Source organism: Miscanthus floridulus, chromosome 8, assembly GCF_019320115.1.
Source record: "Miscanthus floridulus cultivar M001 chromosome 8, ASM1932011v1, whole genome shotgun sequence".
In the NCBI taxonomy this organism is placed as follows: Eukaryota; Viridiplantae; Streptophyta; class Magnoliopsida; order Poales; family Poaceae; genus Miscanthus; species Miscanthus floridulus.
Window position 1 is genome coordinate 11,380,539 of NC_089587.1, and position 14,700 is coordinate 11,395,238.

The 14,700-nt window shown below is 44.0% G+C and overlaps 1 protein-coding gene and 1 pseudogene across 1 annotated transcript; one reads left to right on the forward strand and one right to left on the reverse strand.

Moving 5' to 3' along the window:
• Positions 1-1,404: 1,404 nt before the first annotated feature.
• LOC136475696 (putative adagio-like protein 2) lies at positions 1,405-9,593 on the forward strand. Its single transcript, XM_066473286.1, has 2 exons — positions 1,405-2,005; positions 7,391-9,593. Exons 1-2 carry the CDS (start codon positions 1,761-1,763, stop codon positions 8,988-8,990), a joined length of 1,845 nt encoding a protein of 614 aa, XP_066329383.1. The 5' UTR covers positions 1,405-1,760; the 3' UTR covers positions 8,991-9,593.
• Positions 9,594-10,403: 810 nt separating this feature from the next.
• On the reverse strand, positions 10,404-13,053 carry LOC136475698 (uncharacterized; annotated as a pseudogene).
• Positions 13,054-14,700: the final 1,647 nt, after the last annotated feature.

The window sequence follows — 14,700 nt, forward strand, 5'->3', positions numbered from 1 at the left end:
TCCACCCTGCTTTGATTCTATGGCTAACATCTTCATCAATATCCCCGTCTCTCTGTAGCATTGATTCTAAATATCGAAATGTATCATTTCTAGGCACTACTTGACCTTCCAAACTAATATCTTCCTCCTCCCGAATAGTAGTGCTGAAGTCACATCTCATATACTCAGTTTTAGTTCTACTGAGTCTAAAATCTTTGGACTCCAAAGTCTCCCGTCATAACTCAAGTTTCTGATTCACTCCTGTCCGCCTTTCATCAACTAGCACTACATCATCCGCGAAAAGCATACACCAAGGGATGTCCCTTGTGACCTCATCCATCACTAAGGCAAATAAATAAAGGCTCAAAGCTGACCCCTGATGTAGTCCTATCCTAATCGGGAAGTCATCCGTGTCTCCATCACTTGTTCGAACTCTAGTCACAACATTGTTGTACATGTCCTTAATGAGCCCGACGTACTTCGTTGGGACTTTATGTTTGTCCAAAGCCTACCACATAACATTCCTTGGTATTTTATGATAAGCCTTCTCAAAGTCAATAAAAACCATGTGTATGTCCTTCTTTTTCTCCTTATATCGCTCCATAACTTGTCTTATTAAGAAAAAACATGGCTACAAGCAAAGACTCTGTAAAATAGATCTTTAAAAACTAGGATTTAGAGGATATGTAAAATAGATAGCCTTCCAAATAATTGAAGCACCGCAACAGTCTCTTCAAAAGTTCAGTCGCTATCTATATTTGATTGGACACGTCAACAGATGAGATTTTTCTCCGTCAAAATCGGACTGCATGCAGACGGGAATAGCCAGGGTCGAGGCAAATGGCGAGCGGAGCCCCCTCGCCAATTCTACCGACCTACAAATTTGGAATAGAGGACTCGGCATTTTGGAAATCGATACTGTTGGAGGCGTTTTTTTTGTCCACAAACTCAAAATCGGACTGCATGCAGAACTTTAACGAGTCTCTTGGAGATGCTCTCCAAAGATATATACAAGATCTGCTTTATTTTTTTGGCTATATATGGCTTGATTTGGCTGCAGCCAAATTTTGGCTACGGCTTGTGTGGAGCAACAACCAAACAAAGCCAAAAGATAAAAAAAAAGGAAATAGTGTCAGGCAAGGTTTTGGGTAGAGAGGACTTTAGAAGATTTCTGTGTTTATACGTAGAAGAGGTTATTTTGAGGTTCAAATTATAAGTTTTTCTAATTTTATTGGAGAGTCAAAATATCTCTAAGAATTACAAAAAAAAATATGATATTAAATAGATATACTATGAAAATATAATTAATAAAAAATCTAATGATACTTATTTAATGTTATAAATGTTATTATTTTATTATATAAATTTGATCAAACTTGAGAAGAAAGTTAAAATGATTTATGATTTTGGATTGAGGGAGTAAAATACTTTTCTTCAACCTTTTTTATACACACACCCTCAGAATCAGAAGGATGATCGCAGCCGTCCACCCTCTCTGCCCCGGAGATCCGACGGCGCAGATCGGCCACCGGGCGCTGCGTCTTCCCAAACGCCTCGCCTCGCCGTCGTCGTCCACTCGTTCGTCGCTGCCTCCTCCACCACCACCTTCCAGTAGTCCAGTGCCGCCTTGCCCTCCCCCCGATTACCCCCCGCGGTTAACCTCTCCAATCCGGTCCCGCCGCGGTATAAATCCGGCCTTGTCGCCCCGCACCCTTCGTCGCAACCCGCTCCGACCACAACCCTAGCGGCGCGCCCCGGCATGGGCTAGGGTTCCCGCGGCGATGGAGTGGGACAGCGATTCTGACGGCGGCGGCGGAGATGACGAGGAGGAGGAAGAAGAGGTCCGCCCCGGGGGCAGGGGCGGGGACGCGGGCCCGGGCTTCTCGCTGGCCATCGAGGGCGTGCTGGGCGCGTGCGGCATGGTGGTCTCCGACGCCCTCGAGCCCGACTTCCCCATCATCTACGTCAACCGCGGGTTCGAGGAGGCTACCGGATACCGCGCCGAGGAGGTGCTCGGGAGGAACTGGTGAGCCGACTGACACGCTCCTGCTTCGATTCGATCACCACGTGTTTCAATTCAAGCTCGTTGGTCCGTGGTGATGCGCGGGGGCCGGGGATTTGTTCGTTGCTAGAGGAGGCGCTTGGGGGCGCGGATAGTTAGGTGATCCACCACGGGAAGTTATTTAGCGTGCTTGTTGCTGTTTCGTGGTGACTTCAGTCTTCAGCAACCATAGGTAATATTTGGATTTGTAATGGCTGTCTGGAATCAAATCGGGGTTCTGTTTAGCTGCTTTGCTAGGTTGAATTGCTAACAGGCAGTTTTCTTTCTTTTCTAGTGTTAGCTTAAGCTTTGTGAACCGCAGCAATCAAGGGTTCCATTTCCATGAACTACTGCAGCAACTAGAGTCTTGACGGTGTTTGGTTTATGGGCCTGCTTGGTTGGCTTCCAATTCTTGCCCAACCAAAATCATGGCAAGCCAAAACTTTTAGTCATTAATTGGTTCATTGCCAACGAATTGGCACACCAATGTTTATGGCCAAAGTTTTGACAAGTCTCTAGAAACTTCTTAAACTGCATAAGAGAGAAAAAGTGTTTCTACTATTGTTACGGCACTTAACCAAATGCACACCTATGTTTTTGGCTATACAACGTATCCTACAACCCATAGAGGCTGAAGCATCTGCATTGTTGCTGGCAGCTAAACTTGCTGCTGCAATAAATGTCCAAAGATCAGTCTTTATAACAAACAATGAAGTTTTGGCGACTGCGGCAAACATGAGGGACCTCCTCCATAATCGTGGTCACTGGTCACTGGTCACTGCGGCCAATCCTAGCAGACTTTTCAGCTAGCACAGCGAACATAATGCATTCTATCATTAAAATTGGTAGAGATGCAAATTCAGTGGCTGACAATCTCACAAAAAAAGCAAGGCAGGCTGCAATTCCTAGTTCTTGTTTGTTCTCTTTTTAGTCTTGAACACATTCTAGAAATTGTACTATCCAGATCAACAACAACAACAACAACAAAGCCTTTAAGTCCCAAACAAGTTGGGGTAGGCTAGAGTTGAAACCCAGCAGAAGCAATCAAGGTTCAGGCACGTGAATAGCTGTCTTCCAAGCACTCCTATCTAAGGCTAAGTCTTTGGGTATATTCCATCCTTTCAAGTCTCCTTTTATTGCCTCTACCCAAGTCAACTTCGGTCTTCCTCTGCCTCTCTTCACGTTACTATCCTGGCTTAGGATTCCACTACGCACCGGTGCCTCTGGAGGTCTCTGTTGGACATGTCCAAACCATCTCAACCGGTGTTGAACAAGCTTCTCTTCAATTGGTGCTACCCCTAATCTATCACGTATATCATCGTTCCGAACTCGATCCCTTCTTGTATGACCGCAAATCCAACGCAACATACGCATTTCCGCGACACTTATCTGTTGAACATGTCGTCTTTTCGTAGGCCAACATTCTGCACCATACAACATAGCAGGTCTAATCGCCGTCCTATAAACCTTGCCTTTTAGCTTCTGTGGTACCCTTTTGTCACATAGGACACCAGATGCTTGCCGCCACTTCATCCACCCTGCTTTGATTCTATGGCTAACATCTTCATCAATATCCCCGTCTCTCTGTAGCATTGATCCTAAATATCGAAATGTATCCTTTCTAGGCACTACTTGACCTTCCAAACTAATATCTTCCTCCTCCCGAATAGTAGTGCCGAAGTCACATCTCATATACTCAGTTTTAGTTCTACTGAGTCTAAAACCTTTGGACTCCAAAGTCTCCCGCCATAACTCCAGTTTCTGATTCACTCCTGTTCGGCTTTCATCAACTAGCACTACATCGTCCGCGAAAAGCATACACCAAGGGATGTCCCCTTGTATGTCCCTTGTGACCTCATCCATTACTAAGGCAAACAAATAAGGGCTCAAAGCTGACCCTTGATGTAGTCCTATCCTAATCGGGAAATCATCCGTGTCTCCATCACTTGTTCGAACTCTAGTCACAACATTGTTGTACATGTCCTTAATGAGCCCGACGTACTTCGTTGGGACTTTATGTTTGTCCAAAGCCCACCACATAACATTCCTTGGTATTTTATCATAAGCCTTCTCCAAGTCAATAAAAACCATGTGTAGGTCCTTCTTCTTCTCCCTATACCGCTCCATAACTTGTCTTATTAAGAAAATGGCTTCCATGGTTGACCTTCCGGGCATGAAACCAAATTGGTTCATAGAGACCCGCGTTATTGCTCTCAAGCGATGCTCGATAACTCTCTCCCATAGCTTCATAGTATGACTCATCAACTTAATTTCCCGATAATTAGTACAACTTTGAATATCCTCTTTATTCTTGTAGATCGGTACCAATATACTTCTCCACTCATCAGGCATCTTGTTCGATCGAAAAATATGGTTGAACAGCTTGGTTAGCCATACTATAGCTATGTCCCCGAGGCATCTCCACACCTCGATTGGGATACCATCCGGTCCCATCGCCTTACCTCCTTTCATCCTTTTCAACGCCTCTCTGACCTCAGATTCTTGGATTCTCCGCACAAAGCGCCTATTGGTGTCATCAAAAGAGTCATCCAACTGAAATGTTGTGTCCGTATTCTCACCATTGAACAATTTGTCAAAATACTCTTGCCATCGATGTCGGATCTCATCCTCCTTCACCAAGAGATGCTCCCTTTCATCCTTAATGCACTTAACTTGGTTGAAGTCCCTTGTCTTTCTCTCACGAACCCTAGCCATCCTATAAATGTCATTCTCTCCTTCCTTCGTACTCAAACGTTGATAAAGATCCTCGTACGCTCTACCCTTTGCCACACTTACAGCTCGCTTTGCAGTCTTCTTTGCCACCTTGTACTTCTCTATGTTGTCCACACTCCTGTCATGGTACAAGCGTCTATAGCACTCTTTCTTCTCCTTAATAGCCCTTTGGACTTCCTCGTTCCACCACCAAGTATCTTTAGCCTCGCCTCCACTTCCTTTGGTTACTCCACACACCTCTGAGGCCACCTTCCGAATGTTGGTTGCCATCTTCTCCCACATGTTGTTTATGTCCTCTTCTTCCTTCCAAGAGCCCTCTTTGATAACCCTTTCCCTGAATACCACTGACGTCTCCCCTTTCAGTTTCCACCATTTTGTTCTTTCAATCTTAGTTTGTTTATCCCTACGGGCACGCACAGATGGCTCTGTAAAACTTTCAATGGGGCAATTTTTGCCCCATCTCTGTATTTTGTATTTAAGCTTTGAATGAAATTTACCTTTCAAAAAAAAAGTTTGGTTTGCCATGATTTTGGTTGGTCAAGGATTGGAAACCAACCAAGCAGGCCCATGACATGTTGCTTCTAGATTCTCCTTAGAGAAAGAGTGGTTTTCAAAAATTGGTTGGCCCAAATCAGTTTTAACTCCTTTTTTTCAACACGAGGCAACCCCATTTCCATTAGCTTGTAACGGAAATACAGAGAGTTTTGATGAAAGATGTAACAGAGAAGGACCAGATGAAGGATTGGCATAACAGAAACCCGAATAGAAGGCTGGCTCGACACAGAAATCAGTTTTAACTCCTAACCCATCAAATTGTTTGCTAGGGAGTGGGAATCTAAGATGAAAACAACCCATTTCTCTCTTTACATTTTATCCTAGCATAAGTAGCGAGGGAGAGAAGGGCGGGCCTGGTGCAAGCGGTAGAGTCTTACCGCCTGTGACCGGAAGGTCCCGGGTTCGAGTCGCGGTCTCCTTGCATTGCACAGGAGAGGGTAAGGCTTGCCACTAACACCCTTCCCCAGACCCCGCACAGAGCGGGAGCTCTCTGCACTGGGTACGCCCTTTTTTATAAGTAGCGAGGGAGAATATTTTTGGTCTCTTTACACTTCTTCACACGATCTGAAAGGAAAATGATCAATTTGCCGCCCACAACTATGTTTCACATGTACCAAGTATCCCTTGAGAATTGATGGAGCTGGTTTGTTTTTCTTCAACAGTGTGAGTTTAACTGTTTACTGAAGCTAGTTTCTATTTTTCTAAAATATATTTCATAGGTTAAAACGAGGTTCAAATGATAACTTTGGTTAGTGGTAGCCTGCTGTTCCTGGATCTGTTTTGGAGATTCATTTTGACAAGGAATCTGGGTTTACATGTTTTCCTTTTTTTCCCCTATTAATCTGTATGGAACTCTTCTTTTTCTTTTTTAAAAAGAATTTATATGTTTGTATATGCTGTCAGTGATCTTTATTTTGTGTTATGGTGAAACTAGTAGCTAGAAATCTTAATGAATGGAGTTTGCTAAATAAAAGTGCCGGCTTAGTGGTTGTTAATCTTGAAGTGGTGTTAGCCTATTGATGGACTTGTGTGAAGACTAAATCAGAAATTTTAATCTATTCTTACAGTTTGTTGAACGTCCTATTGCCAACTGTTCTGTTTCACATAAGTTCCTTTTGTATAGTTCAGTCTTGCAGCAACAAATTACAAATACATCGATGATATGTTACTTTTCGCATATGTTTCATCTTCTGGCTCCAAATTGCACCACTTCCTCTTGGTCTGCAGATTGTTCTTGAGAATTTTATTGGTATCTAAGATCCACTCAGCATGCTGACCAACTTACGCTTTCGTGTAAAAGGGTTGACCTGGGGTTGGTGTTATAGGCTGTAGTCTAGAAGCCTCATATGTTAGTCTAACCCACCCTCAACAACAAAGGTGGGACTAAACCCCCACAATCTCACATAAACACACTCAAGGGCCACAATGGGCCAAATTTAAACTTGCCCAGATGTCACAAGGAAGACTTAGTAATACCTGACCAGCACGATGCTAAAGATTGTTGGTGGCTCCAGCAAAACCGGAATCTTGCTCTGTTATCTTAAATAATAAGTCATATGGTGACCACAATATATTGTCAGTGGTAATAGTAGCTAAGTTCTTTTAGAGACCAAATAGAAATGCCTTAAGGGGTTTTAATTGATATATGTAGACCGGGGGGGTTGGATTGCTTGAAAAGTATAGGAAAGCAGAAAAAGCTTTAGTTGCCGTGAAAATTATAGTTGGGAATTAGTGGTAGAAACTAGAAATAACTGAATTGTATATGGTGGCCTTCGGTACCAGTCATGTGGTTCAGACATTTAAGGCACACCAAATGTAATCTAACAGTATCAGCAGTAGTTGAATAATGAAAGCACACCATGAACTTCTGAACATACCTTGCTTGATTTTATTCAACTGCTAGTAGAAGAGGGTAAGTTCCATGGTTGCTAGTCTGTTGACATAATACATTTTTTTTCTTAATATTTTATTTTTCTTTTGCTTCTGATCAAATGAAAGAATTTAGCATGCTATGTTACTCATTTTGCTAGTACGATGTTCACTTATGTCTTATTTTCTATCGTTTTGATGCTTCTTTTGCAGCCGGTTTCTACAATGCAGAGGACCATTTGCTCAGAGGAGACATCCCCTTGTTGATGCAGCAGTTGTTACTGGGATTCGGAGATGTTTAGAGGAAGGGACTGAGTTTCAGGGTGATCTGTTGAATTTTAGAAAAGATGGTTCTCCATACATGGCAAGGCTGCAATTAACACCCATATACGGAGATGATGAAATGATAACACACTATATGGGCATCCAGTTTTTCAATGATTCTAATGTTGACTTGGGTCCGTCGCCTGGCTCTGTAACAAAGGAACTTGCGAGATCCACATGGATTGCACCTGGCAACACTGACTCACCAACTTCAGTAGGCAAGGGTAATTTGTGGGAACATTCTAGTCTCTTTCTGCTGAGTGATGAGGTAATTTGCCAGAAGATCTTGTCTAAATTGTCACCCAGGGATATAGCATCGGTAAACTCTGTTTGCAAGCGACTTTATCACATGACAAGGAATGAAGACCTTTGGAGGATGGTTTGTCAGAATGCATGGGGCACTGAAGCTACTCGGGCCCTTGAGACCGTGGCAGGATCAAGAAGTTTGGCATGGGGCCGGCTAGCACGAGAGTTGACCACCCTTGAAGCTGTTGCCTGGAGGAAATTGACAGTCGGTGGTGCAGTGGAGCCATCTCGCTGCAACTTCAGTGCCTGTGCTGTAGGGAATCGTGTTGTCCTATTTGGTGGAGAGGGTGTTAATATGCAGCCAATGAATGATACATTTGTGCTGGACTTGAGTGCCAACAAGCCAGAATGGAGGCACATCAATGTGAGCTCAGCTCCTCCTGGTCGCTGGGGGCATACCCTATCATGCCTGAATGGATCGCGGCTGATTCTGTTTGGTGGCTGTGGGGGGCAGGGGCTGCTTAATGATGTCTTCATTTTGGATCTTGATGCACAGCATCCAACTTGGCGTGAGATTCCTGGTCTTGCACCCCCTGTACCACGGTCATGGCATAGCTCTTGCACTGTGGATGGAACCAAGCTGGTGGTTTCTGGTGGATGTGCTGACTCTGGTGTTCTTCTCAGTGATACCTACCTCCTAGATGTGACGATGGAAAAACCTGTTTGGAGGGAGATACCTGCATCTTGGTCTCCACCTTGCAGGCTGGGGCACTCACTATCTGTCTACGATGGCAGGAAAATCCTGATGTTTGGTGGTCTTGCTAAAAGTGGTCCTCTAAGACTTAGATCTAGTGATGTGTTCACTCTAGATTTGAGTGACGACAAGCCTTGCTGGCGGTGCATTACTGGCAGCAGGATGCCAGGAGCTGGTAATCCTGCTGGAGTCGGCCCACCACCTCGCCTTGATCATGTTGCAGTGAGCCTTCCTGGTGGGAGAGTTTTAATATTTGGTGGGTCTGTGGCGGGTCTTCATTCTGCTTCAAAACTTTACCTCCTGGATCCAACTGAAGAGAAGCCAACCTGGAGGCTTCTGAATGTTCCAGGGCATCCTCCACGGTTCGCCTGGGGCCACAGTACTTGTGTTGTTGGAGGGACAAAGGCAATAGTTCTTGGAGGACAAACTGGAGAAGAGTGGACGCTAACTGAAATACATGAGCTTTCTCTAGCAAGCTCATTAGTCTGAGATGGGAAGGTCCCAGCAAGCTTTCCAGCTTCCTTGAAGCAATGTCTCTGGAGACCAGCTGCCTGTTCATGTGACTGAGGCTGATTATTATTTTTTCAACAGTGGGGTGCAAACAATAGGGTTGGTGAAGTGGACAACCAGACCTGATTACTTGTGCCATGCCTGGGAGTTGGCTGGTCTAGAAGTAGGAATAAGTTACCTCTGCTGTTGTTTGTATTGTCTACAATGATGAAATAGCTGGCATCCATAAGGCTAATCTCAGTTGTTATCATGTTTCCAAGGGGACTGGCATTGTGTAGCTGGAGCCCGCGTTCTCGTGGCGCCGCCGTCGGTGACAAGTGATGCTGTGGTCTTCTGATTTTTGATCCATCAACTGCTGCTTTCTGGAGAAGCTGTAACACTGTTGTATTTAGTTATGCTTTTGCGCCACTTTGTGCTTACTCAATTGCTGCTTTCTGGAGAAGCTGTAACACAAACACCTGTTGTATTTAATTTTGCTTTCATATCACTTTGTGCTTACCGCAGGTGATAGTGATGCCTATAACATTTTATTTTTAATCTGATTATCAAAGGATGAATATCAACAATCCCATCTTATCTGTACATTTATTGCACGTTAATGACTTGATTGGGGCCTGGTGCTGAATGTCAACTGCAATTGGTCTCTTTCTCTTAGCTAGGATCATGGCTTGGTGGTGGCAAACCAACAAGTGAGGTGAGGATCAAGCTGACGGCCATGTGATTATTGTCAAGAGTTTCTGTCATTTAATTTAATGATTTCTATCATCTTGCTATATGTTACCATGACCTGCCATTTCAGGTCGACCTGCTGCACTGCCTGATTGGCTGTTTATATGATCGATAACTGTAACCGGTCCAAACAGAGTTTTTCATTTCACCATCTCTGTCGATATCTTTTTTTTATACATATATTCAGAGGAAGAAGGGACAATGATGCGTAACAAAGGCGAGCAAGATTCAGAGGCAATGAGCTGCCCATCCATGGCAAGCCAGGCATCTTCGAGCCACTCGGTGATTCAAAGTGAACCGGAATCAAGCAGACACACCATGGAAGCAATCAGAGTCAACCGGAATCAAGCAGACACGCCATGGAAGCCATCAGAGCAAAGGCAACGGGGTTGGCAGTCTAGCACGAAAGCTCTCGATAAGCCCAGGCACAGATCAGACAGTCCAGCACGACATCTGCTTGCGAGGCAGACAGTAGCAGCTCCTTTCAGCGCTTTCCAACACGGAAGGTCGTTCACAGTTCCAGCAGCACAAGCAATCAAGCATCCATATGAAATTCAAAATTCAAAAGTTGTATTACCGTATGGGACACTCCTGTGATCTCAGCGTCTTCAAATTCAGTTTTTGAACGAGGGTGAGAAAATCAGCATGGAAACGTCTTACGGGTGCTTGCTATAAAAGTTGGCTGTATTTCAGAGAAGCAATTTGAGATACAAGGATTTCCATGACAGGAAGCTGATCTTCAGCATTGCTACAAGATAGTAGGAAGCTAATATTTACATCAAAGAACCTAAAATGGTGAAACCTGCAGCGAATCAACAGTATGAAAAAGTTTACTGCTATCTTATCTGTACATGAAGTTTGGGCTGCCCGAGTACAACCCACAGGGTAAAGTGATTTCTTCTTCTTTTTTTTCATTTTCAAGGAATAAAAAAAAGAAATAGAAATGAGCAGAGGTAGAACGGTTCTGATTTTTGTTGCATCTGACATCAGCACAGCTTTCCTTAGTTGATGATCCTAGGAATGCGGCGTCCAAATCTGGGATCCCTGAATTGATGAAACAGAATGCATATCAGAGATAGGGTGCTAACTAACTCAATAAAAAGAGAATACAATTTGTTATAGATGTAAGGTATCATGTTACGAGATTTTCAAATTGTAACAGCTGTAGGCTGTAGTGTTACGATATTTTCAAAGCCATGCGCAAGATTTGGTTGTCAAGAGCTGAAAACAAACTGTGCTGTTGGTTGTCATGTTTATTGGCTATCCAGTACGCCAATAGCATGTTTCAACAGCGAGTAATCCTGTAATAATAACACTACAAAGTTTCAGCCAAATGATGCCAATAATCACTGCAGGGGGATTAAAACTTTTTATGGGCTCTCTGAACCCCCCAAAACAATGCACTATGGACTAGAATGTAGCCATGTAATAATCAGAAGAATTGGGCACAGTTTGAGACTGAAGAAAAAAGTGTGCAAATGGAGAACATAAATAAAAAATCATTTCTCTTGATAGTGTGCATGTCATTTTAACCATATGATCTGAGTAATAACAGACAGCAGGAAATAACACAGTGACTACAGACCTGTAATGAGCAGCCATTCTCCTTGACACAGCAGCCCTAGTCAATGGCCCCCGTAACTATATATTCATCATCAATTTCATCAAATCTGATTTCTCTCATGTCAACAGATCTTGTTGGCACTTCAAGACTAAAGCTTTCTTGACTAGATCTGTTGACTGTTCCTTGTTCCACTACTTCTCCTTTCCCTTGTTCTTGTCCTTCTTCGGCCTCCTCCTGTAGACCTACAGAATGCTTTGCAAAAAATGCAGGATGTCCACCAGTTTGCTCTAACCCTGTGGTAAACTTCATAGTCATCTCCAGCTTCATCATCCCCATAGTCAATGACATAATCTCCAAGAACTATACCATTCGGAACTTGTGCATGTATTGTGCTCAAGACATCTATTATGTCAGAAGACTGCTGCAAGTTCTCCCAATCAACCTGGCGAGCAGGATCAATTTCAGAAGGGCGTGAATTTGGATGTTTTTGTTGAGTGTGCTTCTGAAGCTCATGGAAGTTGCCAACATACGAGCAGCAACTCTCTTCGCAGCATCTTTTCTTCTGGTTAAGGTGCAAGGCGAGCCTCATCAATAACAAACCACCCAATCACATCACCTCTACACAACGGACAAGCTGGGCGGTTATTTGCATTTGATGAAATGATATGAATGCTATTAAGGGGAGCCACAGTACGAGATGAGACTTTGACATTGGCTGGTAGGCCATGAGCGCCTTTGAACCTCTCGAGACAGTTTGAGCGAGTCTGGTCAGTGTCACATATGAAAGGTCTACAGCCCTTCTCATACGAGGTGCACCTAAGCAGTACCGCATTGTGGGGGAAATCGAGACAGATTGGGCAAGCAACATCCTCCATCCAACTTTGATCAATTTTTATGTCCAGATCAAAGGAGCTGGGCCTTATCGCCTTCTTCATTACCAAATTCCCCGAACCCATGCTGAAATTCCTAGGCTGATGTTTGGCACTACCAAAGTTATCTTCTCATGGCAACCTGCATCGATCAAGCAGCAAGAAAATTAGCCTCTCAACCCTATAGTTTAGCATGTCACATGCATTTCCCATGTGCATCAAAGCCACAGACTTCGTATATGGAAACAATATCGGCGTGTTTACATCAAAATTTAGCAGTTTTTTTATAACATTTGTGCCATATAATTAGCAAAACTAATGGTACTGGAAGCTAAACAACTAGAAGTTCGATGCAGTAGCATGGTAGCGCCTTTCCAGATCAGCCAGCCAAATTTGAAATATATGGTTGCAATTAGTTGACCTCACTAGAGAAATGCTAACACAATCAGTTATGTTCTGCAGATATGAAACACAGTACCATGTTTCAAGAAGAAAAAAACAACAACTAGCCAACTCCTCATATTAATCAGTATCCAACTCCGCCCATATTAATCAGTATCAGACAGATGCAGTTGTAACTTGTAAGTAATAACTAGTAAGTTAATCCACAGCACACCTTAAACTAAATTAAACGGGTTTCGGAGGTAGGTGAACTCAATAAAATCCTCTGAAGAAAAATACTGAATCCAAATGTCAAAACCATCGACAGGCAACAGGTTAAGAAATCGAGTGGTAATTACGAAACTTCATCCAAATCATTACCCCTAAACCCAGCCCTCCCACGGTTCCACGAATCCCAGAACAGAAGCAAAGAAGCGGATCCAATCGGGAACTATAAAGTCCACTGTATCACTGAGGAATTGCTTGAAATAAAAAATAAAAAACAGAAGAACACGTGATCGGCGCACAACCGCAGACCGCTCAACAGTCGCCGAAGTGGAGGGGAGAGGGGACGAGTCGTACCGCTGCGTCCTCCTCGGGGGGCGGGCGGGCTGCTGGTGGGTGACGGGGGAGAGAGCTTGAAGAACGGACGCCGCAGAAGACGACGAGGCGGGGTGAGGTGAGACGTCTTCCTCCCTGGCGGCCAGGCCTCTCCCTCTCTCCTCTCCGTGGGTCACGACGTGACCGCCGCACCCGTCCAGGCGACCGACGGTACGGCCGCCGCAGCAGAGAGGACGAGGAGGAGCCGGGGAGAGGCGGCGGTGGACCGGTGGTCCTGCGGAGGAGGGCACGCGGACTGCGGGTGGTTCGGTTTGGTTCGCTCGATTTGTCAGCGCCGGTGGCTGGATTTTGGGAGCATTTCTCGGAGCGGGTGGAAGAGAGGAGAGGAGGGAGCGAATTCCGACTTTGGGATAGGAGGAGCCTGAATTTCTTTCTCACTGCGATTGCGTCCCGCGATGGACTTTTGGAAACACTTGAATTTCACATAGTTTTCTCTTCACTTTTCCTAATCTTTGGCTTTATACATATTAAGTTTGGCAAGGAACTATTTAGACTTTAGAGCTTGTTTATTAGGTCTCCCGGGGCTCTGACTCCGAATGTAGCTTGAGGAGCCAAGAGCCGATGAATCCATCAAAATCAAGCGATTCCATGTGTTCTCTCTCTAGCACGTAAGCAGAGGAGGCGTAGGGGCTGTTTGGTTGCCCGTGGTCGCTCGCGTACCTCGGCTGCTGTTTGGTTTGCACGTTGGTTTTTGCCAATGGTGTGGCAGCCACTTCCCTCACCACGCAATTCCACAGCTTCGGTGACCGCGCCACACCTCGCCTGGGCACCAAACAGCCCCGTACTTCTTGAAGTCATCGTAACTAGTCTTCATGTGTTTTCTGGATCCTTTTCATTTAGAGAGAGAAAAAAAAATGATTTTTTTACTACAGTTGTAAAAACATTATCGGTAAAATATTTTGTTAGAGAGCCGATCGAACACCCAAGATACACCAAACGAGCTCTTAGTACTAGTTGGAGCAATAAAAGAGTTGTAAATGTCAAGGTTTAGCGCTTCAAGCCTAGAATTTCTAGGTAAGGTAATGTATTAACGCGCTGTTTTTAATTCTTAGGTTCCTCTTTTTCGATTATGTTATTATTATATTTGCTGCAAAACAAAAGGATATCCATCTTTTCTTCTCCTTTCTGGCTGTGATAATAAAGTTCAGTCCAACAGGGAATTGTTGCCTTTTGTTATTAGGACTTGAAAGCTTGCTTTGCCCCCCTTTGATAGGAATGGGAAATCAAACACTTAAAATGTTCACGTCTCAACAACCGTAGATGGGATATCAACTCAACATGAAAACAAAATGTACTGAGGGGGATCATGCATCATCAAATGCAACAAATAAAGGAGAGGAAATGAATATAACAAGCTGTACTGCACCAATATGTGTGTCCAACAGATGAAACATCAGCCATCAAATGCAACAGACAAAGGACAAAATAAATATAACAAGTTATCTTTTCCTTTCCAAAAAAGAAAAAAGGAATATAATATATGGGAAAGAAAAACTTATCCATGATGGTTCTACTACTACTAATA

What these genes read in the sequence shown, in the direction of transcription:
- LOC136475696 (XM_066473286.1), top strand. Translation starts at nt 1,761, where the DNA reads ATGGAGTGGGACAGCGATTCTGACGGCGGCGGCGGAGATGACGAGGAG. An exon ending in GAGGTGCTCGGGAGGAACTG is followed by an intron (nt 2,006 to 7,390) that starts GTGAGCCGACTG and finishes CTTCTTTTGCAG; the next exon opens with CCGGTTTCTACAATGCAGAG.